This window comes from Heloderma suspectum, chromosome 1 (genome assembly GCF_057233095.1).
Source record: "Heloderma suspectum isolate Gila_16-S chromosome 1, 16-S_ref, whole genome shotgun sequence".
NCBI classification, from domain to species: Eukaryota; Metazoa; Chordata; class Lepidosauria; order Squamata; family Helodermatidae; genus Heloderma; species Heloderma suspectum.
Genome location: NC_139458.1, coordinates 224643862 through 224668234, shown reverse-complemented (window position 1 = coordinate 224668234; position 24373 = coordinate 224643862). Strand labels below are relative to the sequence as shown.

The 24373-nt window shown below is 44.1% G+C and overlaps 1 protein-coding gene across 1 annotated transcript in view; it reads right to left on the bottom strand.

Moving 5' to 3' along the window:
* Positions 1-24373, bottom strand: part of COL6A1 (collagen type VI alpha 1 chain) — an 81091-nt gene that overhangs the window by 45183 nt on the left and 11535 nt on the right. The window contains exons 5-19 of the mRNA XM_084820351.1: positions 21696-21815; positions 21564-21584; positions 20170-20190; positions 20028-20072; positions 19472-19525; positions 15850-15894; positions 15717-15743; positions 13099-13125; positions 12954-12998; positions 10413-10466; positions 10020-10082; positions 8065-8127; positions 3615-3668; positions 3493-3528; positions 1314-1376 (exon numbers count right to left, since the gene is read on the bottom strand). Of these exons, the coding sequence (XP_084676477.1) occupies positions 1314-1376; positions 3493-3528; positions 3615-3668; positions 8065-8127; positions 10020-10082; positions 10413-10466; positions 12954-12998; positions 13099-13125; positions 15717-15743; positions 15850-15894; positions 19472-19525; positions 20028-20072; positions 20170-20190; positions 21564-21584; positions 21696-21815 (738 nt within the window). The remainder of the gene's footprint in view (positions 1-1313; positions 1377-3492; positions 3529-3614; positions 3669-8064; positions 8128-10019; positions 10083-10412; positions 10467-12953; positions 12999-13098; positions 13126-15716; positions 15744-15849; positions 15895-19471; positions 19526-20027; positions 20073-20169; positions 20191-21563; positions 21585-21695; positions 21816-24373) is intronic.

Here is a 24373-nt window from a genome sequence, read left to right as displayed (position 1 = left end):
AGCAAAGACTTTGTTAAAGATCACCTTAGTCAATAGTCAGTTAACAGTCATCTTTAGCTATAATGTCGGGTTAGCACTATTATCTTCATGGGCAGTTGAGCTTGGAGGGCAGGGGCTTTCCTAAGGCCAATTTGTGAGTTCTTAATGTGGGATTTGAACCAGGGGTCTCCTGGCTCTCCGCCCTTACCCTTTACACTACAGATGCTTTCCTTATGACTATATGGTGGAAAGCAGTATCTCGAAACTGGTGCCAGTCTATGTGCGGTGGTCTTGTGCTGGCACTGATAACTAGACCAACCACAGCACTTTTCACACTTTGCTCTGATGCAGTTCAGAGTGCTGGAAAGAGTGGAGGAAAGGGGGTGGGGCACTACAGGAGACTGCATATTATGAATTATCATTTGGGGGCTACTAGAGCTGCAGTGGTTTGTGCCGGCCTCAGGGTGTAAGGCAGGAACGGGGCAAAGCATTGTGACCTGCTTTGGATAAAAGGTCAGAGCCCAGAACAGAACTTTAAATGGCCCTGTTCAAGGACAAAAACTGCCTCAGCTAGCATATGGATTGGGATGGTTGAGGAATTTGGTGGGTCTTCAGAGTGGGTCTGAAGCACTCACCTAATCTGCACCTCCTGGATCAATACAGGGTCCTGTTCAGAATTGGCACACCAGCCAAATTTGACAAGGTGGCTTGAGGCTGCATTTTAAACATGTTTATTTCTATCCCTTTTTTTCCTTTTCCATGGGGGAAGATATGTTCCCCACTAACCTCCCCACCTCACCCTGGGAGCAATAACACACCACCATGTTCCAGGAGGCTTTTGCAGCCCCATTTTCAATGCGCATGGCAGGAGCTGTGCTTCCTAGCTGCTCCATGTGGCTATGATCTTTTCTTTCTTTTTCTTTTTTTAAGAAAAAAGGAGACATTTAAAATGCAGTTTTCAGACCATCTCGTTAGAGTATATTTTCAATTAAAAAATTGTGTGTAATTTTTAAAAGTCCACCTATTCCTGTGAAAACAGGATAGGACGTATATTTAAAAACTAACCAAAGTTGCTGAATTTGACCTGATCCATCTAACCCTACCTGCGAAGCACATATCTCTGCTTGGCACAGCTTGGACAGCTTCCATGCATGCTTAAGACAGGACAAAGCAGAGAAGCAACAACGAATTGAGCAGGGGGTTGGACTTGATGGTCTTATAGGCCCCTTCCAACCCTGCTATTCTATGATTCTATGAAATGTTCTATTGAACATTGTTGTATTGTTCTCTCTCTCTCTCTCTCTCTCTCTCTCTGTGTAGTTGTTTTGTTTTACCTTGTCTCCTCTTTGTCCACGGTTACCAGGGATACCTGGCGGCCCTCTTTCTCCATTGCCGCCCTGTGTAAAGAGGAACATCACACATATTTTACACACTAGACTCACCTATGAAGCTGACTGTCAGCCATAGTAGACAACTACAAAATGTATTACATGGACTCATAATACATTTGTTATCTGATGGCTACTTTGCAGTGGCACTGTTTTCTTTCATCATGCAGAACTGAGCAGGAGAAGTTGAATAAGAACCTATTGACAAAAACCAGTTTGGAAGGATTCTGAGGGCATGTTGGGGATCAGAGGCAGAGAGGGAACTCCTACAACGTGATTACCCAAGGTTTGTGCATGAGAAGGATAACAATAACAATCATTCATAAAGTGCTTCTGAGTGTTCGACACACATTACACATGTTATTTTGCTGTAATCCTTACAGCAGCCCTACAACGTAGGTCAATATTATTATGCCCAAATTGCAGTGGTCAGGGTGGGAACAGTAAGGGAAAGAGAGCAGTTTACCTAAGATCATCTAATGAGTTTGTGGAAGAAGCAAGATTTAATCCAGGGACTTCTTGATTTGTGACTCTGGCTATTAGCCACTACACTACACCAGCTCTTCACCTGAGATTATTACAAGATTCCCTTCAAGAACCCATCTGATCTCCATCTCTTCCTCACTTTATTGGGATTATCTTGCCAGTTTTATACCTTCGTCGGATGCCAACGACATCAAGTTATAATTTCATGTTCAGCCAGTTCAATTAGCATGATTTTCTGTGTGTTGTTATTGGGCCAGGAGGCAAAGCTTCCCCATCCCCTACAAAAACAGCCACTGCACATTGGACCATGCTGGAAACACCTAGTTCTCACTGCCCTCTTGGCTCTCATAGAAAGCTACCTTATACTAAGACAGACCATTGGTTCATTTAGCTCAGTATTGCCTACACTGACTTGCAGCGGCTCTCCAGGGTTACAGATGCTGGGGATTGAATCTGGGACTTTCTGCATGCAAAGGATGTGCTCCACCACTGAGCCATGGCCCTTACCGTCTTCGGCAACCTTAAATCATGCTGTTGCCATTCCTCTCTGGCTCTAGTCTCTAACTTTTCTAAGCCTGGAATAAGGGTTACCAGCTGAACTGGTTGTCTGTAGTCTGCTTTAGGGCACGCCAACGTTGGAGAGCTTCCCCTGTTCCTGGTGCACATTAGATCATAACCAGAAACACAAATGGCAGTATCGTTGGGGGGAAAAAAAGATAAACCGAGGGAATGGGTGTATTGTGCCCACATCATTGCTGCCTATGTGCAACATAGTTCTGTCATGTAGACTGAATCTGAGAGCAAAAAGAAGTCCATATGGAGGCACCCTTAGTAACATCTGAGAAGCTCAAGTGGCAGCTGTATGCACACTGATTCCCAGTCCATTTCTAAGCACAATTCCGAGTGCCGGTGCCTCCCTATAAAGCCCTAAACAGCTTGGGACTGAGAGGCCTAAAGGAACACCTGCGACCACATCAGCCCGTTGGTACATTACGGCCATTTGCCTATCACCTCCTCCTAGTGCCACTGCCATCTGAGGTGAGACTGGGGGTGGGCAGGGGCGGGCAACCCGGCAGGGGGATTTTGGTTGGGGCACCTTATTTGTGGAATTTTCTCCCCAGGGAGGCTTGCCTAGAGCTCTACTGATACCTTTTCAGCAGCAGGAAGATGCTTTTCTAATTAGGGATTAAAATGGTTTTATTCTGTTTTATGATTATATTTTATCTTTGGATGTTGTCTTATTATGTTATTTATAAACACTGAAAACTACCCTAGAGACTTTTGCTGAAGGCTTAAAAAACAACTATCAAATAAATAAATAAATAAATACTTAGGTGTACGTCCTGTTGACCTCCATGGTACTTACGTTTAAGTAAATATGCACAGGATTCAGCTGCCAAACACACGGTGATCTGAGGGTCATTATTTTTCAGTTGAGGAACCCCACTTGGTATACCACATCACAGGCAGTAGTATTCCATTCTGAGCCATTATCATAGCTTTTAATCAGTCCACTGGGTATACTCCAGTTACACTGGCTTTTTAGAGGGTTAATCAAAACCAGTTCCTTGATTCCACATTTTGTTAATAGGTCTGCAAAACAGGCACACTTTTCCTCCAATAAAAACAGTAACCTTACCCTGTCTCCGACGGGGCCATCTGGGCCAGGATTTCCCTACAAGAAATGGAAAGAAACATGGGAACTCTTTGTTGTGCATACAAATCTGGTCATGTAGACCCAGAAAATTTTTAAATGTATACCTCATCTCCCAATTCTCCTTTCTCACCAAGGACTCCAGGATTTCCAGGCGGACCCTAAACAAACACATGAGACAAAAGAAATAAGCACACTAAAATCAAAGGACTTCGAAATAAGTGCTTTGGTGCTGATACATCAGCTGTGAGCCACATGACAGAGCTGATTTCAACAGAAATGGATCTAACTGGCACAGCAAGATTTCCTTTCTTCCATGCTATTGCAGCTCAAAATCATAATCCGTCTTGCCTTACAAAGACGAAGTTTGAAAAAGCAGTGTATTTCATGTAGTTGAACACTGTTGATCTTTTATGGTTTTGTTCTTGCATGCATTTCTTTATAAGGATGAAGCATTTAAGAAAGGAAAGCTGTGATCCTTCCAACAATCACACTCTGGCTGGAAGCTAGAGCATAAAAGAAAATGGCTGCAATCAAGACTTTGGAAGAAAGATGAAGCACAGCAAAGTATGCTCTTCCTCTAGGCCACAAAGTATACATGCACAGGAAAGGTTCCTCCTGCGCAAGCACTGGATCATTACAGACCCCTAGAGGGACGCTGCTTGCACTGGCGTTTTCATGGCAGACTGTAGCAGGGTGGTTTGCCATTGCCTTCCCCAGTCGTGACTACCTTTCCCCCAGCAAGCTGGATACTCATTTTACCGTCCTCAGAAGGATGGAGGGCTGAGTCGACCTGAGCCAGCTACCTGGGACCCAGCTTCCGCTGGGATCGAACTCAGGTCGTGGGGAGAGTTTCGGTTGCAATACTGCCACCTACCACTCAGCGCCACACGAGGCTCATACATGCACAACTATATTCAAATTAATGGGATTAAAACAAATTGGCAGGTTATATGCTCAACCTTCCTCCAGTGCCAAGCTAATCAAAGCAACACTGTATCACCTAACCATGGGCTATGGAGAGCTCTGAAATTCTGAGTGTATTTTACAAGAAGTACATCAAACTCCACTTAAAGCCTAGAGCACTTTTATTGTTAAGCTGAAACAAGACGACAGTTAATTTTGATGCCCCAGGAAATCACCCTTCCACACTCTTTTAACCACTCTTTTTGTAATCATTGTTTTTAAGACTTTAACTGGGCTTAGATCCCGAGCATCCAGAGAGATTCCTGGAGAGACCCTACAAGGTCACACAAGCAGACACTACTTGCAGACAATCTGCCAGATTAGCCTTTGGAACTCCCAGCTGGGTTCCTGCTGTTGCACCTCTGAGCCCAGAATCACCAGGGGATTCCACAAAGAGTCTTGCTGTGATAAATGTAGCCTGACTTAGTCTGGAACCCCAGCTTTGAGTGTTCGTTTTTCTGCACTCCCATTTCCAGTGGATTTTGCCCAGTAAAGCCAAGGAAAATCTCTTCTTTTTACTTTCAGCAACAAGGAAGAGGGCCTTCTTGGTGGTGGGCCCCAATTATGGAATGATCCCCTGACAAGGCCCACCTGGCACCAACATTGTTACCTTTTTGGCACCAGGTCAAGACTTTTCTGTTTTCCCAGGCATTTGGCAGCATGTGATGCGTTTTAATTGATCCTGGATTTGTTTTATGGTTTGGCCGATTGCTCAAAGTTGTTTTTAGATATATGCTGTCTTTGTGTATATTGTCTGTTTGTGCGTTCCTTATATTTTTAAATTTTGCATATTGTATTTTTAATGTTTTAACCTTTGTAAACTGCCCAGAGAGCTTTGGCTAGGGGCGGTATAGAAATGTAAATAATAATAATAAATACTTTTTGGATTTTATGGTGACACTGAAGGTCTTCATTACCCTTCTTATGTTTCAGACAAAGCCTAAAGAAGGAAAGGTATACTTTCTCTCTTTCTCTTCTGCTCTCTCTATCCCTCTTGTCAGCTTTTAATTCTCACTGCCAGTTCCCCTCTTCTTTAATCCCAGAAACCGAAGAAGTTACAGTTGATCCTCATTGTGGCATCACTTCTCATCTCTGGCCCTATTCACGCATTTGTGATCTGCGTTGATTAAACACGTGAGGAGGGGGAGCACGCTAGCCGCCCCCCCGTCATTGCTTTGTCACCCATGTGATCCTGAATGCTAATTAATGAGCATCCAGGATCACGTGGACAGCCCAGTCCACAGACAGAGGAGGCTTTCTTCTTCACAAAGTAGTCCTCCAAGTACAGAGGGAGATGTAAGGCTAGCATGCTCCCCCTCCTCATGCATGTGTAATCAACACAGACTCAGAACAGCTGAACGGGGCTTCTCTCTCTATTCCCTTCAGTCTCCAGAACAGCTTTCAATAGTTAGTTGGCTCTGAAACTGGGAATGCACAGCAATGGACTTTAAAAGTCTCATCTAGAAGCACCCATGGTTGCAGTGGCAAATGGCCCCCCTTGCACTTTTGAGCGAAATCCTCCCCCCAAAGGAGTGAGGGGCCTCTTCTATGAATGGAGGCTTCCTGTATGATTTCAAACTCTGTGCTATTGACACCTTCTAGACAGCGATCCCCAAAGCTTAGGAGAAAAGCCTCTCCAGCCCGCAGTTTCCATGCTGCCTTGAGCGGTGGAGAATCATCGAATCATAGGGTTGGAAGGGGCCTACAAGACCATCGAGACAATCTCACAGGAGAAAGGCCTCTCCCAACCCCAGCAGGGGGGAATTTCCATGGCGACAGGTTTAGTTTGCTCTTCCATAATAATAATGAGGAGAATCCCTTCCAAAATGGGTAAGCTGAAATCTGAGTTTGAAGACTGAATTTGAGGCAGATTGCTGGGATGTGGTGAAATTGGGGTGGGGTGGGGTAACTCTGGAGGACTGGGTTCACAAAAAGGTCTTCAAATTCATATTTCACCTTGCCCATTTTGGAAGGGATTCTCCTTCTCATCATCATCATCATCAACAACAATAAATGTTCCTCTTTTTGTTTCTCAGAACTGCTCTGGGAGATGTTGGCTGCAGTTCTAAATCCACTTACAGGGGAAGAATCCCCATTGAACCCAGTGGGGCTTACTTCTGAGCAGAGATGCATAGGATTGCAATGTTCCCCATTTCTAGCTCCCGCTCACCCCAATTTCACCACATCCCAGCAATCTGCTGCAAAATTACTGCTCCCCACTCCATTTCCCCCCATGTGTACACTTTTGCCTACTGCTTCCACTACTCCTCTTTCTCCCTTTCTCCTTCCACCTGCAGGCAACGAGAAGGCAAGATTGTTGCTGCGATAAAGCAAAGAAGTGATTTTACATAACAAACTATGGAACATCAAAGAAGCATAACTAAGCATAACTGATCTAAGAGAGCATCTGAGAAGGGAAAGAACGCTTTAGGGCGAGTTACTACAGGTAGCCTCTAACCCTTTCACTGCAGGAGAATGAGATTTATTTCTTACTTCTGAGTAAACATGCACAGAAAAGGGGGGATGTTAAAGATTGAAAACAGGCTAACTAAAGTAATTGAGTGTCCCCACTACTGTGGTAATATGAGGGGTTCTTTGATGTTCTCTAGTTTCTCAGCTATTATGTAAAATCCCATCTCCGCTTTATCGCTGTAACGTTCTTTCAGGTTTATGGGAGCATTCATAATGTAGTAGCAACCTGGGAGCCTGGGCAGGGGCGGGAAACAAGACTCACTCATTGGTCTCCCCACCGTTTTTGACTCTGTGTCCACCCACCCCATATCCCACGTGTAAATAACTACACCCCCCTGCCCCCGGTGGCTGTGGTTGGTGAAATTGGAGCGCTTACTTCGGTTTCACGATGGAGTAGCAATATGCTATATGCTATTTCCACGTTGTGCTTTTAAGGGGATTTTTTTAAAGGTAGAGGCTGAGGAGCAGAGCACACCGATTACTTTTGGGGGGATGGCTGCCAGAGGTTAGTGGTAAATACCATGAGGCAGCTCAGAACTCCTGAAGGGCCAGCCGCAAAATGGCCGAAATATCAGGGAAACACAGGAAGGGGAAACACTGGGGGAACACCCCTTGACTGGGGTCAGGTGAGGTCATGGCCAGGTGGAAGAGATACCCTTGGGCAGGGCTATCATGCCGAAGTAAATGCGGAGGGTTGGTACACACCGCAAGAGAAGCACAGACAAGCCAAATTAAGGAAAACAATCAGACTAAAAGAAGTCTCAGAAAAAACATTTTTTGCTGCGAAAATCTCCAGGATGGCTGCAAGATGGCCACGACATCATGTGCCCTGAACAACCTCCAAACACAGCAAACCCGCAGTAAATCGCTCGTGGAGACACCCCCTAAGTCTCAGCAAGCAAACCTCCCCATCCCTGCATGCTGAAATGTGTGTGTGTGTGTATTGGGGGAAAGAGTGTGTGTTGGTGTGCTGTGTGTGTGTACTGTGCGTACATGTGTGCGTGTGTGTGCTTCCATACACACATGTGTGGCCCCTAGACCCCATATGACACTGGATATGGCCCTCAATGCCAAAAAGGCTGTGTACCCCTGCTCTTGAGGTTAGGTCTTCCGCCTTACCTTTTCTCCAGGGAGTCCAGTGCTTCCACGCCTACCAGGTGCTCCCTCAAGCCCAGGTTCTCCCTTAAAGGAAAATACACAAAAACAAAACACGACTGTGAAGGAAAATATGACTCACTATTCTACAATCAACAGTTCAGTTTTTAATCATAAATGGTAAGCATGTGCATAATTTTTATCTGCCTCCAGAGTACAGACACCATTTTGAGGCACTTTGCAGGCTCTGGTATATCTTGTTCCTGTATTGTCTGAAAAGAATGGGCAGTATCCAGTGGGGTGCTTATGGCCCCACCGATTCTTTTGCTCCCCATCAATTCCATTGCACAAGCAGCCCCCACCACTTGCACAATGGCAAGTTAGCACTTCTGGGGGGCGGGAGGGACAAACCGAAATGAGCAGGAAGGCTCATTTCTGGAACGGAGCAGGTCAGTGAAGCTCACGTAAGAGAGCTCTGCCAACTTGCTGCCTTCCAGAAACAAGCATTTCTGCTTGTTTCAGGGCTTTCCCGGAAAAGAGCTAAATTCCCATACTGCAAGCAGTAGGGGCACTTGCACAATGGAAATGGCAGAGCTGGCCGTGCACGGACCAGAAGCGGCAGCCAGCTCCACTAGTGGGTGGGCAGCACTGGATTCTGTCCTCTGCTCTGAGTCCAATTTTTAAAAGAAATGAAACAAACAGGTCCCAAACAGGAAAATCGCTAGAGATGGGAGTCCCCACCATAGCCCTATGCATAATTAATCTGGGAAAACTTAATTAATGATTTAATTCTTTACTTTTTAAATATGTAAAATGTGACCTGTTGTGCCAGTGTCCATGCCATCTATTTTCCTTGTATTGCAGAGCACTTTGGTTAAAAGAGTGTGGCCTATGACAACTGTGCAACTTAATCCACTGAAGGCGGGGCTGACGCTGGCTTGGATTTGCAGCCAAAAATACAAAAGCCCCCTCCCGGCCCAAATCCAGCACTCAATTGCCTTGGATTCCTTTGACTTGCATGCGGAGGCATTGTATTTTTAAACATTTCTATCACATTTTCCACATAAAATAAGTTCTGAGTAAGAAAGAGCAGGATGTCCTGTCTTTACCGATACATGAGGCGGGGGGGGGGGGGAGAGGGAGGATGCTGTTGCACAATCATAGCTATGCTAAAATCCTTCATTTCTCCATTATTTTCCTATGAGCAGCTCTCATTTCTGCCCCAGGAGACCCCAAATAGTTTCACAAGTAAACCTGGAGGTCAGGCTCTTTTGAGTATGTCTAGCTACAATCATGCAGAATGTACCTTTTGCAGAGGGCCATCATCATTGATGCATTCTAGCATCAAGCAACCTCCGCAAACCCTAGCAAGGCCCAGAACACAGGGAAACCTGCCAGAACCTGCCACAGATTTTGGCATGCTGCTTTCAAAGTCTTCACAGTTCCACCAAAGGCAGAACTCAGAAACATTTCTTTACTGAAATATGAGAATATATTGTGAGGAAAGAAGTGGGAAGCTTTTGGGACTCATCCAAAGTGTGACGCTAATCTCACAATTTCATAGCAACTAACAGTTCCCTTCCTTGCCTTCCCCTAATCTCAATGCATTCTTGACAAAGATTGCTAGGAAAGCTGGAAGTTTCAGTACAACATAAATCCTGCTGCATGAAGGCTGTTTTTGAACACCATGATCTTGATCGCACTTCTTTTGAAAACCATTTCTGAACTTTGTATAAAGGAAGGTGAAAGGTGTGCACTCATTTTAGGGAATCATGTAGTTGAAAGTTGCCCTAGTAAAACTACGGCAGAACTAGTGCATTATTGGGCCCAGCTGAGCTGCTTCCCTAGGCTTATGGCTATAAGAATGAACTGTTCTTGTTCAATTTACATCTGAATTACACTGCGAGATTGACACCAGACCAGAATATGTAACAACATTGCTCCAAGCCTTAATAAGAAAACAACAGAGTATGACTCACTTTTATTCCTTTGGGTCCATAAGAACCAGGGTCCCCTTTTGGTCCAGGCGGTCCTTGTAAGCCCTGATTAAAACAAAGTTGTGAATGTGATCACTTTATGCAGGAAATGAAAATGAATTACATATCCTTTTTATATTACAATGATTCTTATCAAGGTTGGACAGGCATTTGGAAGTCATGGGCAAGGGCTGGTTTTTCTCCTGGTGTACAACTGTTTCCTTCACACACTTGGTCTGTGTGGTATCCTCCGACACTGCATTCTACCCTTTCCCACACTGCACGTTCTCCTCCACATGTGGGATTCTGCTGCTCACACTAACTCTTCATGTGTATCTATATCTGTGTATTTGCTTCCACCATAGCACACTCAGAATGGTTGCTGAACCTACGTACGTCAAATCCTGGAGATCCTTTGCAACCTGGTAATCCATGAAATCCTTGTTCACCCTGTAAAGGAAAGAAAAAATGTCTACATTAATGGCCCTTGTCATCATGACTCCTTATAATCACAAGTGCCACTGGCATTGTTTGTAACCATGTAATCCTAAGCATGCCATGAGACTGCAGTGGGCTCCTATGGAATACAGCATCTAGAGAAAGCATAGTTATTACAGGAAGTTCTGTAGGGTTGTCCCAATAGGTCTTTGAGTAATTGCCATAATGGAAGGAACTGTCTTTGATACATGGTGGTGGTGGTGGTGGTGGTGGTGGTGGCAGCGGCAGCGGCGGCTCCTGCCTCAGTTCCTTCTTTAAAGACCTGTGTTGCTGTGGTCAGTATTTATTTATTTAATTTACACCCTGACTTTCTGCCAGAAAATGGTGCTCAAGGCTGCTAACAATAAACTGAAGATTAAAAACAAAATCTTAATTAAAACATTACAAAAAAACAAATCAATTAAAAACACAATTAAAAACACAACAATAAAAGACAACTTACACAAAACCTCGTTAAGCAACAGATCAGTTTATATGCCAAAGGCTTGCCTGAATAAAAGAGAGAGGCCCAACTAGTCTCCTTGGCAGGGAGTTCCAGAGACTGGGAGCAGTCACCGAGATGGCTCTGTCTCTCGCGTTCCCACCAAATGTGCCTTCGATGGTGGCAGGACCAAGAGAAGAGCTTTCCCAGAAGATCTTAAGACCCAGGCAGGCTCACATGGGAGAAGGTGGTCTTTCAAAGAGCTAGGTCCTAGGCTGTGGCATATAGAGCTTTATAGGTCATAGCCAGCACTTTCAACAGTGCCCGAAAACAGACCAGTATCCAGTGAAGCTGTTGTAACAAGGAAGTCACATGCTTCCTGTAACTGGCCCCAGTGAACAGCCTGGGTGGCAGCAGCATTCTGGACCTGTGGAAGTTTCTGAATAGTTTTCAAAGGCAGCCCCATGTATAGCCTATTAGAGTAGTCCAAACGGGATGTAACTAAGGCATGCATGACCGTGGCCAGATCAGACATCTCTAGGAAAGGGCGCAGTTGACACAGTAGCCTCAGCTGTGCAAATATGCTCCTGGCCACTGCTGAAACCTGGGCATCCAAGTTCAGGGCCGAGTGCAGGGGTAAATCCAAACACAAGTCTGAGTCTTCATGGGGAGTGTAACCTCATCCAGCACCGTTTGAATCCCTATTTCCTGATCTGCCTTTTGACTTAGCAGGAGCACCTCTGTCTTGCCTGGATAAAGCTTTAATTTTTTCGCCTTCATCCAACCCATTACCAACATCAGACACTGATTTAGAACTAGAACAACTTCCTTGGATTTATATGGAAAGGAGAAATAGAATTGGGTGTCACTGGCATACTTTAAGCACCACACCCCCAAAACTCTGGACATCCTCTCCAAGCGGTTTCATGTATATGCTAAATAGAATGCACTACAAGATGGACACCACAGGCCAACAGCCACAGGCATCAAACAAGAATCCCTCAGCACCACCTTCTGAAGTTGCTCCTCCAAGAAGCATTGGGGACACCACAGAACAGTCACATCTGAAACAGACACCCCAGAAGGATACCATGGTCAGTGGTATCGAAAGCTGCTGAGAGATCCAGCAGAACCAACATGGCCACACTCCCCCTATCTAGGTCCCTGCATAGATCATCTACCAAGGTGATTAGAGCGGTCTTTGTCCCATAACCAGGCCTGAAGCCAGATTGAAATAATCTTCCCAATCCAGAAATCCCTGGAGCCAGAAATTATCCAATATGGCGGGGTTCAGAGAGGTGTGTGTGTTGTTTTTAACAGAGGTCTGACCACCACCTCTTTTAGGCAAGACAGAATTGTACCTTGCCATAAAGAGATGTTCACCACTGCCCTCACCGAATCAGACAGCTCCCATGCCCCCCAGCCACTTTTCTAAGCCAGGAAGGGTAAGGTCCCGCACACAAATCATAGGCCTCATCCCTCCAAGGGCCTTGTCCACATTCTCGGGCTGTAGGGATGGCGGCATAGTCTGGTTGGAGGCTTGAGCTCAGCTGATTACTGCCAGCTTGGCTGATTACCACCAGCAAAACCCCCCAGACTGGAATCCACCAAGTCAGGCAACTGTTGTGGGCCCTGCTGCTCTGCCAAGTTGTCATTCTGTGCAAACTGCAAAATGGCAACTTGGTCTTTTCCTTAAGGGCTGATTTTATGTAAAAGGTGGCTGTAAAGAGGCCCATTTATGCAACATTACAAGACACTGCACGCTGCACACTGGATGCCCATGGACTGTGTGTGGTGAGCAGGGTCAAGTGACAAGTGGGGGTCCAGCAAGCGGTGCACAGCATGGACAGGGGTGAGTTTGCCCACTCCTATTGGGTTGTACAATGGTGATTTTCTGAAAGAAAAAAACCCTCTTCAATTACAACTACATTTTTCATGCAAATTTGGTCTGGCTTATAAATATTTCTTTGGTAAGAGAGACATAGACTAGAGACTTTGCATGCAGATGTTAACCATACCTTCTTGCCATCAATTCCATCGATGCCACGCTTGCCCTTCTCCCCCTGAAAGGAGAAAAAATGCGCAAAATATACAAACAGCTTTTATTATTTCCATGAAAACCTTTCCAAGTAGCACTCCCCCAAAGAAAACCTAAAGACATACCTTGGTTCCTTTTGCACCTCTTGAGCCCTGTGGATGAGAGAAGAGGATTTAGAATTGTGTACAATTTGTGGTACCAACTGTTGCATAAGGCCTCACAGACCACCTAGCCAGACAGGGGGAAAGTGGTATTTATTGGCCTTATTATTAATATTCAAGGTGGTATACATCGGGTACCCAGACAGTCTCCCATTCTAGCACTGATCTTACCTTCAGCATGGTGCCCTCAGACTATGCCCTCAGAACAAGGCACATTTCTTTGTGAACTTTCATAAAAAATGGATGGATAAATGGAAACTTCCAAAATATTTCAGTTCCTATCCATTGCCATTGCCATAGCGGCTACCTTCAAAGCATAACCTGCTTGCTTTGGCTCTGACAAAATGCAAAGGCAAACTCTTTGTTTATATTCCAGTTTCACTGCTTATAATTTGGTGCTAATTGCCAGGGCTGTATGTATGCGGTGTTTATGTGGGACACAGAAAGCCACAGAGCATGATACTGGCCACAGGATTCAAGTTTCTTAGAATCTTATGTTTCTTTCTTCTCCTAATTATGTATAACATGGAATTTGTCTTTTTCACAGCAGCTGCACACTGTGTTGACATTTTCATCAAGCTGTCCACAACAACCCCAAGATTTCTTTCTTGTTCAGTCAGACTCAGGGCTAGCTCAGATCCCATCAGTGTATATGTGATGTTGGGATTTTTTGCCCCCAACATGCATCACATTATACTTGCTTACACTGAACTGCTTACATTGAATTCTCCTTCGTTGGGATAATTTACCCTGTATTCCTGCTGTCTGTTTTCTGTTCTTTAACCAGTTACTGATCCATCAGAGGATCTCTCCTCTTATCCCATGACTGCTAAATTTTCTCAGTCAGAAGTCTTTGGTGAGGGACTTCATCAAAACCTTTCGGAAGTCCAAGCAAACAGTGTCTACCAGATCTCCCTTGTCCACATGTTTACTGACACTCTCAAAGAACTCTAAAGGGTTAGCAAGACAGGATTTACGTTTGTGAAAGCCATGCTGATTCTTTTTCAGCAGAACTTGTCCTTCTACATGCATAATAATTTTATCTTTAATAATGCTTTCAACCAATTTACCCAGAACAGATGTTAAGCTAACCAGCCTGTAATTTCCCAGATCCTCCTGGATCCCTTTTTAAAAACTGGCATTATGTTGTCCATTCTCCCGTCCTCTGGTGCAGATCTTGTTACATATTTTTGTTAGAAGTTCAGCAATTTCACGTTTAAGTTCTTTAAGTACTCTAGGATGGATACCATCTGGGCCTCATGATTCATTACCTTTCAACTTGGCAATAAGATTGAGAACTTAATCTTTTGTCACCACTGTTTGCCTCAGTTCCTCACGCTCCCTTCCTGAAAACATCCGTTCAAGCACAGGTATCTGTCCTATATTTTCTACACTGAAGACAGATGACAGAATTCATTGAGCTTCTCCACAATCTTCTTATCTTCCCTTAGAACTCCTTTAATTCATGTTGTTATCCAACAGTCCAACTGCCTCCCTAGCTGATTTCCTACTTCTGATATATTTAAATATTTTTATTGGTGGTATTAATGCTTTTAGTTATATACTCCTCAAAATCTGCTTGCGTTTTCTTTGTGCAAGTTGGTGTTCCTTTTTATTCTCCTCATTTGGACTTACATTTTCTTAAGAAAGCCTTCTTTTTTCTAATAGCTTACCTGACACTGCTCATTAACCATACTGATGAGCTCTTGGACTTGGTGTTACCTTTCCTAACTTGCAGTATACATGCTAGCTGAGCTTCTATTATTGTGGTTTTGAGTAACCTCCAAGCATTTGAAGAGATTTAACCCTATTGACTCCCCCTTTCCACTTCCTTTTTATCAGTTCCCTCATTTTAGAGATGTTTCTTCTTTTGAAGTCAAATGTGACTGCACTGAACTTCCTTGGCAATTTCCCACATAAATATGTATTAAATCTTATAGCATTCCGTTCATTGTTTCCAACTGGTTCAACAAGACTCACATCTTGCACTAGGTCCTGGGTGGCACCATTTAGGATTAAATCCAGGGTCATCTCCCCTCTGGTCGGTCCCATAACCAACTGTTCTAAGGCACAGTCATTTAGGGCATCGGAAAATTTAACCTCTCATGACTGAAACATGCATATGTCCAGTCTGTTTCGGGGTAATTGAAGTCACTCATTATTACAACACTTCCTCATTTGGATGTCTCCCTGATTTAATTTTCCATCTAACTCTGAGCGTTCTGGTTTGGGGGATGATAGCATGTCCAAGTACTTTGGCACTTCTGTGGAGGAGTCTGCTTCTTTTAGGTTTTCTGTTCTGCTTGAAACTAGGCCCTCTTTGATGTACAAAGCAACACCTCCTCCAATATATCCTTCCCTGTTCTTCTTATAGAGTTTATATCCAGAGGTTGTCTCTCTCTGGTTCTCTCTGCTCTACTACATTTCCATTTTGCCCACTGTATCTAAGTTCTAAGTGATGTTTTGGTTGGGCCTAACAAAAGTATTCCGGACCATCGATTTTTTTTCTTGTAAACCAACATGGCTGCCTTTGCTTTTTCTAGGATTTGTAGGATTACACTGTTAATCAATATCACACTCACCTTGTCACCTCGAGCACCCTTTTCTCCCTAAACAGAACAAGAAGAAAAACATGAAAAAGTATGATAAATTAAGGTATGAGACAAAATTTAACTCTAGAAAGTCAAGCTACGCAATAAAGGAATTCATACATGCCTTCATGCCTTGGTAACCAACAGGTCCTGGGTCACCTTGCTTCCCCTAGGGTAAAGCAATAACAACAGAAGTTACAAACTACACTTTAGAAAGCATTTTTATTTATTCAATTAATTTCAGTAGTCAGTTATGGGTTCTCTCTCCTATGGGCCAGTATCCCAAGATTTTCAAGCAAAAGTATTTCATCCAGATTTGTCTGCTTAATAGGGATTTGGAAAACTATATGGATTTGATCCAGTTTTAGTCATGCTTATAGTAGACCCACTGAAATTAATGGGCTTTAAGTTAGTCATGAATAACTTGTCCCATTGATTTCAATGGGCTTATTCAGAGTATGACTAAGTTTGGATCCAACCCTTCATCTTAAACATCTGAGTTCTTTAACTGGAAATATAGCCTTAGAGTAGACCCATTCCAAATGAGGCTTTAATAGTGCAATTGTCCTGCCTCATTCACAGAATTTTACCATGGGTCCAAATGTCATAATCTTCCACTTGTAATTCCCCCATGTTTTCCAAGCATTTCCTCTCTACCATTTTTCTAACCACACACAAAAAAATGGTTAAGGAGGGAAAGATGGAATAGCTACACATTGCCTTTTGAATGGTAGTGCTAGGAGCCCTCCATTTGGAAGTGCCCTAAGTCTGGATGCAGGCATCTGGGCGAAATCTAGTAGTGTCTGTCTGCCGGTGAAACAGACATCATTGGTAGAACAGATTCCCCCTCCCCATTCCAGCTCCGCATATGCCCCCCCTCCCAGTCTGCTCTAGGTGGTCAGGGAACCTCCACAGGAGATCTGAGGGGTGCACAGGGGGTGAAGAGGGGGAAAAGAGAGAGGGGTGTGAGAGGGTGTCTGCTTGCATGAGGTTGGATATTGCACTCCTATTCAGAAATAAGCCCCACTGGATTCAGTGGGACTTAGTACCAGGTTAGTCTATAGAAACTTGCAGTCTAAGAATTTTTGCTTGCATTTATTCAGAACACTTCACTTCACTGGTAAACACAGTAGTCACCAATTACAATGTCTGAGGATGTGTCATTTTTCCTGAGCTAAATGCACATCATGGACAGGACGTGGAAGATCATACATAAATAATATCATTAAATGCTTTTAATGATCCTGAATTGCTTATCACACTCATATACAGATTTACTGGTATTTCAAATATGACTTTATGAATTGCATTGTTTCAATATGACGTTACCATTTGAACTGGTCCAATAATCTCTAGCAAATTTCAGCTAATGACTGAAAATCTTAAGGGTTTTGTTTTGTTTTATGATTTATTACATCTGACTGGTGGATTCTTAAGAATTTGAATGTACACACATAACAGAAAATTGGTAATATTAACAGACATTTTTAGAACATTACAATTAATTTTAGTTAGTTTTTATTAATTCCAAAACTATAAAACACACACATTTAAAAGAAAAAACAAAAAACATATATACCAACAGTATATATTTTTAAAACTACAATACATAATAAAAACAGAATCCCCCCCGCAATCCAACCAGCGGAGTAAATAAAAATGCTGGGAGCAGAACATTACTAATAAAACCAGCAGTCAGCAGGTCCTAAAAGCACCATGAAAGGAAACTGCCTTTGCATGGGTGGTTTGTTTGTGGAATAAGCTGGATGCAAAGGGCCACTTCTTAGAATCAATGAATCATAGAACAGTAGGGTTCGAAGGGGCCTACAAGACCATCGAGTCCAACCCCCTGCTCAGTGCAGGAATCCAAGTCAGAGCATCCCTGACTGATGGCCTCATCTTGAATGCCTCCAGTGTGGGACAGTGTGGGACTACCTCCCTACGCAATTGGTTCCATTGTCGTATTTCTCTAACAGTCAGGAAGTTTTTTCTGATGTTCAGCCAGAATTTGGCTTCCTGTCACTTGAGCCCATTATCCCATGTCCTGTACTATGGGATGATCGAGAATTGATGCTGGCCTTCCTCTCTGTGACAACCTTTTGAGTACTTGAAGAGCACTATCATAACTCCCTTCAGTCTTCTCTTCTCAAGGCTATACATACCAGTTGACCTCCTCTGAACCCTCTCCAGTTTGGCTGCATCCTTCTGAAAGTGTGGTGCCCAGAACTGGACACAGTACTCAAGATGAGACCTAACCAGTGCTGAGTAGACGGGAACTAGTACTTCCCGATATTTGAAAGCTATACTTCTATTAATGCAGCCCAAAATAGCATTTGTATTTTTTTGCAGCCACATCACATTGTTGGCTCAACTTCAGTTTGTGATCTACAACAATTCCAAGATCCTTCTCACTTCTGGTATTGTTGGGCCAAGTATCCCCCATCTTGTAACTGTGCATTTGGTTTCTTTTTCCTAGGTGCAGAATTTGGCATTTATCCCTATTAAACGTCCTTCTGTTGTTTTCTGCCCAGCGCTCCAGTCTATCAAGATCACTTTGAATGTTGTTTCTGTCTTCCAAAGTATTAGCTATCCCACCCAGTTTTGTGTCATCTGCAAATCTGATCAGCATTCCCTGCACCGCCTCATCCAAGTCATTAATAAAAATGTTGAAGAGCACTGGGCCCAGGACTGAGCCTTGTGGTACCCTGCTCGTTGCCTCTCCCCAGTTCTTATGTCTTATTATGGATGTAAAGGGGCCATTGTCGTTTGCATCTAACACTGATTATAACACTGAAAATTCAAAATTCTGAAATCTCCCAAGAGACATGAAACCACATTGTTCCAAGAAAATCTTGAACATGTGAATGCATTCACTTATTGTATTGTATTGTATTATTTTATTTTATTACATTTATATATTGCCCAATAGCCAAAGCTCTCTGGCAGTTCACCAAAACTGGTCAGGAACAAGAATGAGTGGGAGCCAATTTATGTTTTACGTAGCCTAAGTTCATTGCATCTATACCACATTTCTCCTTCAGTAAACAGTGTCAAATATGAAAGCCAGTTGAATGGATGTAAATACGACGGACACGCACAAGAAAGCTGTGACTGGCCATTGTTCCCCAGCAGGTGTTCACTGCATGTTTTATTTATGCATTTATATGCTGCCCACCAGTTAAAATCTCCCAGGAGATAAAATCATCCAACAAAATGGAAGATGATAAAATACAAGATAGCCAACTTCAGTATTTAAATATTAGAACTGCAGAAGAAACAAAAAGCCCCAACATAATCATATCTAGTATTGCCAATAAGGCCATCAGTTAAAATCAACTTCAATAATGTGCCTGAAGGCTTGTGCAAATAAGATCTTTGCCTAGTACCACATATACATCAGATTTGGGGCCAAGCGGGCCTCCCTGAGAAAGGCATTCCATGTATGGGGTGCCTCCTGCACAGTCACTGCCAACCTAATATCAGGAGGTAGTGTGTGTATGTTTGGGCTGGGGAGGACAGGTCAACGTCAGAGGACGACACCTGACACAAATCTCCCCTTAACACTTTGTTCACTGAGGCAAATAGGTTTGCTGTATAAAGTATGAATCAGCCCTGAACTGCCCCTTCCAATAGGAAGATGTCCTCACACCAACTAGAGAATGTTTCACAATAACACCATGTACCTAAATAAAGCTTTATTTTACTTGAATATTTCCCACCCAAATACATGTCACTTTGCTACTTACAGGCTCTCCCACGTCACCTTTTTCTCCTGGTAGGCCAGGTTTCCCTCTTTCTCCCTGGAACAAAACACATTGTCTTGACATAATTTCTATTTTACATTTAGTTTTTAGAATACAATGATGAAAACTGACTGCTGTGTAAATACATGGAATGAGGAAAAAGAGGGCCCAAGAATATCCCCATTCTTATGAACTACATGTGTTTCACTCTGAAAGCTAAAATACAGGAATCCTTTTGAGTGGTAAAGTTGTAAAGTTGTGCAACCTTGCCACATGAGAGATGCTTCCAAGAGGCAACTTTCAGTGAGTGTCACACAGCTTTACCAGTCCATTACCCTTCAGCTATACAATGTTAGGCAAATGACAAGTACTGCTACATCATGGCATTTATTTACATCTAATCTCCCTCCTGCCACCCTGTCATGTCCTCCTATTACCATATTTCCCCATAGCCCTACGTTCTCCTCAGTGGCAGTGCACTCCTCAAATCCTACTCAAATGCTTGGTAGCTTATCTAAGCTCAGCCTTACAGAAATTGCAAGCTGAGTGAAATACAGACCTCATACCCTGGATCCCCAACTGGTCCTGGGGGGCCTCGAGCGGGCTAAAACAACAATGAACAGAAAGGGATTAGAGCAGAGAAATGCAAATACTATGTTATTATACAATAATTACTAGAAAGCCAGTCCATTTCCACTCACCTGGCATTCATATGAGCAGCACTGCCAAGAGATAAAGAGAAAGCACTCCATTAGAAGGCGAGAGCCACCTCCGTTAACACATTTTACAGAATAGGCACTCTTATCTACCATTCTAGTGTAAAAATCGTTCATGTTTTTTCAATGAACTAGGGTTTGATGTGTTCCCCAAGGGTTGCTTTGGATGTGCCATGTGTCTTGACGTGATAGGTAGCAAACTAGTTTAGTGATTCTTAACCTATTTGAGCACTGGGATCGCTAAATTGGAAGTAGTACACTGAAAGGCCCAGCAATGTTACATTGCTTGGATATACACCATTGCTGGCAAGAGGAATATTGGGCATGTGTGATGGCTGCACATGCTCAGCACATCCTTCCACCAGCAGAGACGCTAAAAAGTCAGCAAAGGGACTAGGGAGGTAGGAATGCTCTCCTTGGAATGCTCTCCCTGCCTCCCATGTATGGTAACGTTTGGGTCTCTTGCACCTGTGCAGGATCCAACATTTCCTTTGACAAATGGGCATCCTCTGAGATACCCTTAGCCAATCAAAAAACATCAGCTTGCTGGGATGGGGTGCAGATCTGTGCAGACCACCCACCAGCATTTCTTCATGGCCACCCAGAGCACAGCTGCAGAAGGGAGCACAGCAGAGAGAGGAGAAGAGAGATTGGAGGAAGTCTGGGGGAAAAACCTGTGCAGGGTTGTCTTCTCTGTATGTGTGTCTTCTGTGTGAATGGGGTGTGTGTGTGTGTGTGTGTGTGTGGCCAGCTGATTGAATCCAGGCCACACACCCACTGGCTCCACCTCTGGTGACCCTCTCCCCTACCCCACCAGTGCCGGAGGGCACCAGCTGCCACTAGCAGTAACTTTGTGGACAGGTAGCCTTCTATAACTTCCAGCTATAGAGTAATCCCATGTTATCACTTCCCACAGTTGCTCAGAAATCCAGGGAAATGGCCAGCATTATAGGCCAGAGATTATTACCCCTGGTATTTTTTTCAGCTATTTCACAGTTTCCAGTCAAGCATTTCTACCCTTAGAATGCACCTTCAGTGCTGATCAGTGGATAACAAAAATATTTTTAATCTGGGATTAATTCTGAGCAGGTCACTGGTTCAGCCAGTAGGGTCTCTGCAGCTTCCTCTGTGATCTGGAAAGGGGACTGTAAACTTGTAAGTATGGCACAGGATAATGACTGTCCCACCAACTTCCTGTGAGAAAAGTAATTTACTGTTTCCTGACACACATGCAATATAAAAGAGAATCCTGGCCTTCAGAGCTACACTTGGCTTGTGGGCCCAAGTTCTGCTGGAAAGGAAATAGTGATAGAATAAAGGAAATTAACAAAGCTGTAAATTATTCCTCAGTGAAAACATAGTGCATTGGGAAGACTTACCTCTTGTTCCACATTCTTTTTCTGAAATAAATAATAACAAAAAAATTATATGAGACTGAAGAAAACAGGGCAGCCTATGAAATGTATTAGACAGAGAACAAATAAAAAGGAAGAGGTAAGATGGACACTCACAATCATATCAATGATGGTGTCAATTGTATTGTCAATATCACGTGGGGTTGCGGAAAGACCGGTGGCTGTGAAATTGCGACGATAGGTATGGTCTGTGGCAATCACACTTAGCCTGGATTCCTAGGACAAAATGAGCACATGGCCACAGAATCAGAAACCAGAAGACTTGGAAGGACTGATGCTTTCTTACTCTAATCTTAGTTTCTCAAGGATTCAGCTGTGGAACTGATGTAATTCCTACACTGTTTGCTGGTACTGCAATAATAAACTGTCTAGAGAGAGCAAGGAAATAACTACAGTCTTCACATGAAGATCAAAATACAGCCACAATCAAACTCTGGGTGATTTGCAATAGATCTGTATTTTCATCTGTAAGGCCGACCACCTGCTTACTTGATCCTTGCCCATCTTGGCTCATTATGAGCTGCAGAGAGAGACTGGGTGAGGGGATCAAGGCGGTGGTGAACGCCTCCCTTGAGGAGGGAGTGATGCCATCAGCCCTCAAGGAGGCAGTGATAAGACCGCTCTTAAAGAAGCCCTCCTTGGATCCTCAAGTTCTGAACAACTTTCGCCCAGTCTCAAATCTGCCATTTTTGGGCAAGGTGATTGAGCGGGTGGTGGCGGTGCAGTTGAAGGCACACTTGGAAGAAACTGATTATCTAGACCCATTTCAGTCAGGCTTCAGGCCTGGGCATGGGACAGAAATGGCCTTGGTCGCCTTGGTGGATGATATGAGGAGGGCTCTGGATAGGGGCGAATGCTCCTTCCTTGTTCTCCTCGACCTCTCAGCGGCTTTTGATACCGTTGACCACGGTATCCTCCTGGACCGCCTGGAGGGGTTGGGCATTGGAGACACTGTATTGCGGTGGTTCCGGTCCTTCCTCTCCGGCAGGTATCAGAGGGTAGCACTGGGAGAGGAGGTTTCGGACCCGTGGCCACTTACTTGTGGGGTGCCACAGGGTTCCATCCTCTCCCCGATGCTATTTAACATCTATGTGAAGCCGCTGGGGGCTATCATCAGGAGGTTTGGGGTGCAGTGTCATCAATATGCGGATGACACGCAGCTCTACCTCTCGTTCAAATCTTCACCAAGGTTGGCCATAGAATCCCTGTCCAAATGTCTGGAGACGGTGAGTGGCTGGATGGGGACGAATAAGCTGAAGCTGAACCCTTACAAGACCGAGGTACTTTTGGTGGGAGACAAGAGGAGGCTGGGGGATGTTGACCTGGTGTTGAATGGGGTACGGCTACCCTTGAAAGACCAGGTCTGCAGCCTGGGGGTCATTTTGGACTCCCAGCTGTCCATGGAGGCTCAGGTGTCAGCTGTGAGCCGGACAGCGCTGTATCAACTCCATCTTATACGGCGGCTGCACCCCTTCCTTCCCGACCATCTGCTCCCATCGGTAGTACATGCCCTGGTCTCCTCTTGTTTAGACTACTGTAATGCGCTCTACGTGGGGTTACCCTTGAAGACGGTTCGGAAGCTGCAGCTGGTACAGAATGCGGCGGCTCGCCTGATTAAAGGCAGCCGCCGGCGAGATCACATCACTCCAGTGCTGAAGGAGTTGCACTGGTTACCAGTTGTTTTCCGGGCCAAATTCAAGGTGTTGGTTTTGACCTTTAAAACCCTATATGGTTCCGGCCCAGCCTATCTTAAGGAGCGCCTCCAGCAACACCAGACAGGCCGCTTAACAAGATCAGCCTCAGATGGCCGTCTCTCTGTCCCATCAGCCAGGACAGCTAGACTGGTGGGGACGAGGGAGAGGGCCTTCTCTGTGGTGGCCCCCACTCTGTGGAACTCCCTCCCTAGGGAACTCCGTCATGCCCCCTCTTTAATGAGCTTCCGTCGTGCATTAAAAACGTGGTTGTTCAGGCAGGCATTTGGGGTGGGTTAGGGTATTTAAAAAAAAAAATTATGGTAAAATATTATTGTTTTAAATTGTTTTATGGTGGGTTGTACATCGCCCAGAGTGGCTGGGTGACCAGTCAGATGGGCGATTAATAAATTTAATAAATAAAAATAAAGATCAGCAAGGATTTCAGACTCTCAATTGTTCTAACAGTAGCAGCAACAGAATGATTTCCCCCTCCTCAAATTATAAAGCTGAAATGAAGAGAGCTTGGGGCACCCAGGAATGGATATTAATCTGGGAGGGCTGTGAGTTCCATTCAGTTCTGCTACTCAAACAAATTCCTGGGCTCAGAATTATTTAATTCTTAGTAAAAACAACAGAGAGTCTTGTGCCTCTGCAAAGACAAACAAATGTATTAAGGCATTAATTCTTAGTGCACTGAAATTAATTACTTAGTTTAATTCTTAGTGTATGTTGGGGGATATTGAGGTTCCAGTAAGAAAGAAAGGAGATCCTGAAATCTGCCCACCTCTGATCTAGCTGGGAAGCTTTAACACATTCATCCAGATCTGGACTCACCGATATTCATGAATTTCAAATTTCAAGATTAGATGGCTGTAATGTGCTATACATTTGATAGCCCTTAAAGACTGTGGCTGTTCAGTTTGTAATAAAAGTGAGGTGTGAGTCTGGTTCAGGTTCAGCAGCATCCAAGTCCATACATGTTTCTAAATTTGTTGCAGCTTTTAACTTACAAAGCCTTCAGTGGTGTGAGCCCTACCTAGCTAACAGATTGTCTCCTCTGCTGTTTCACTGCGATCTTTA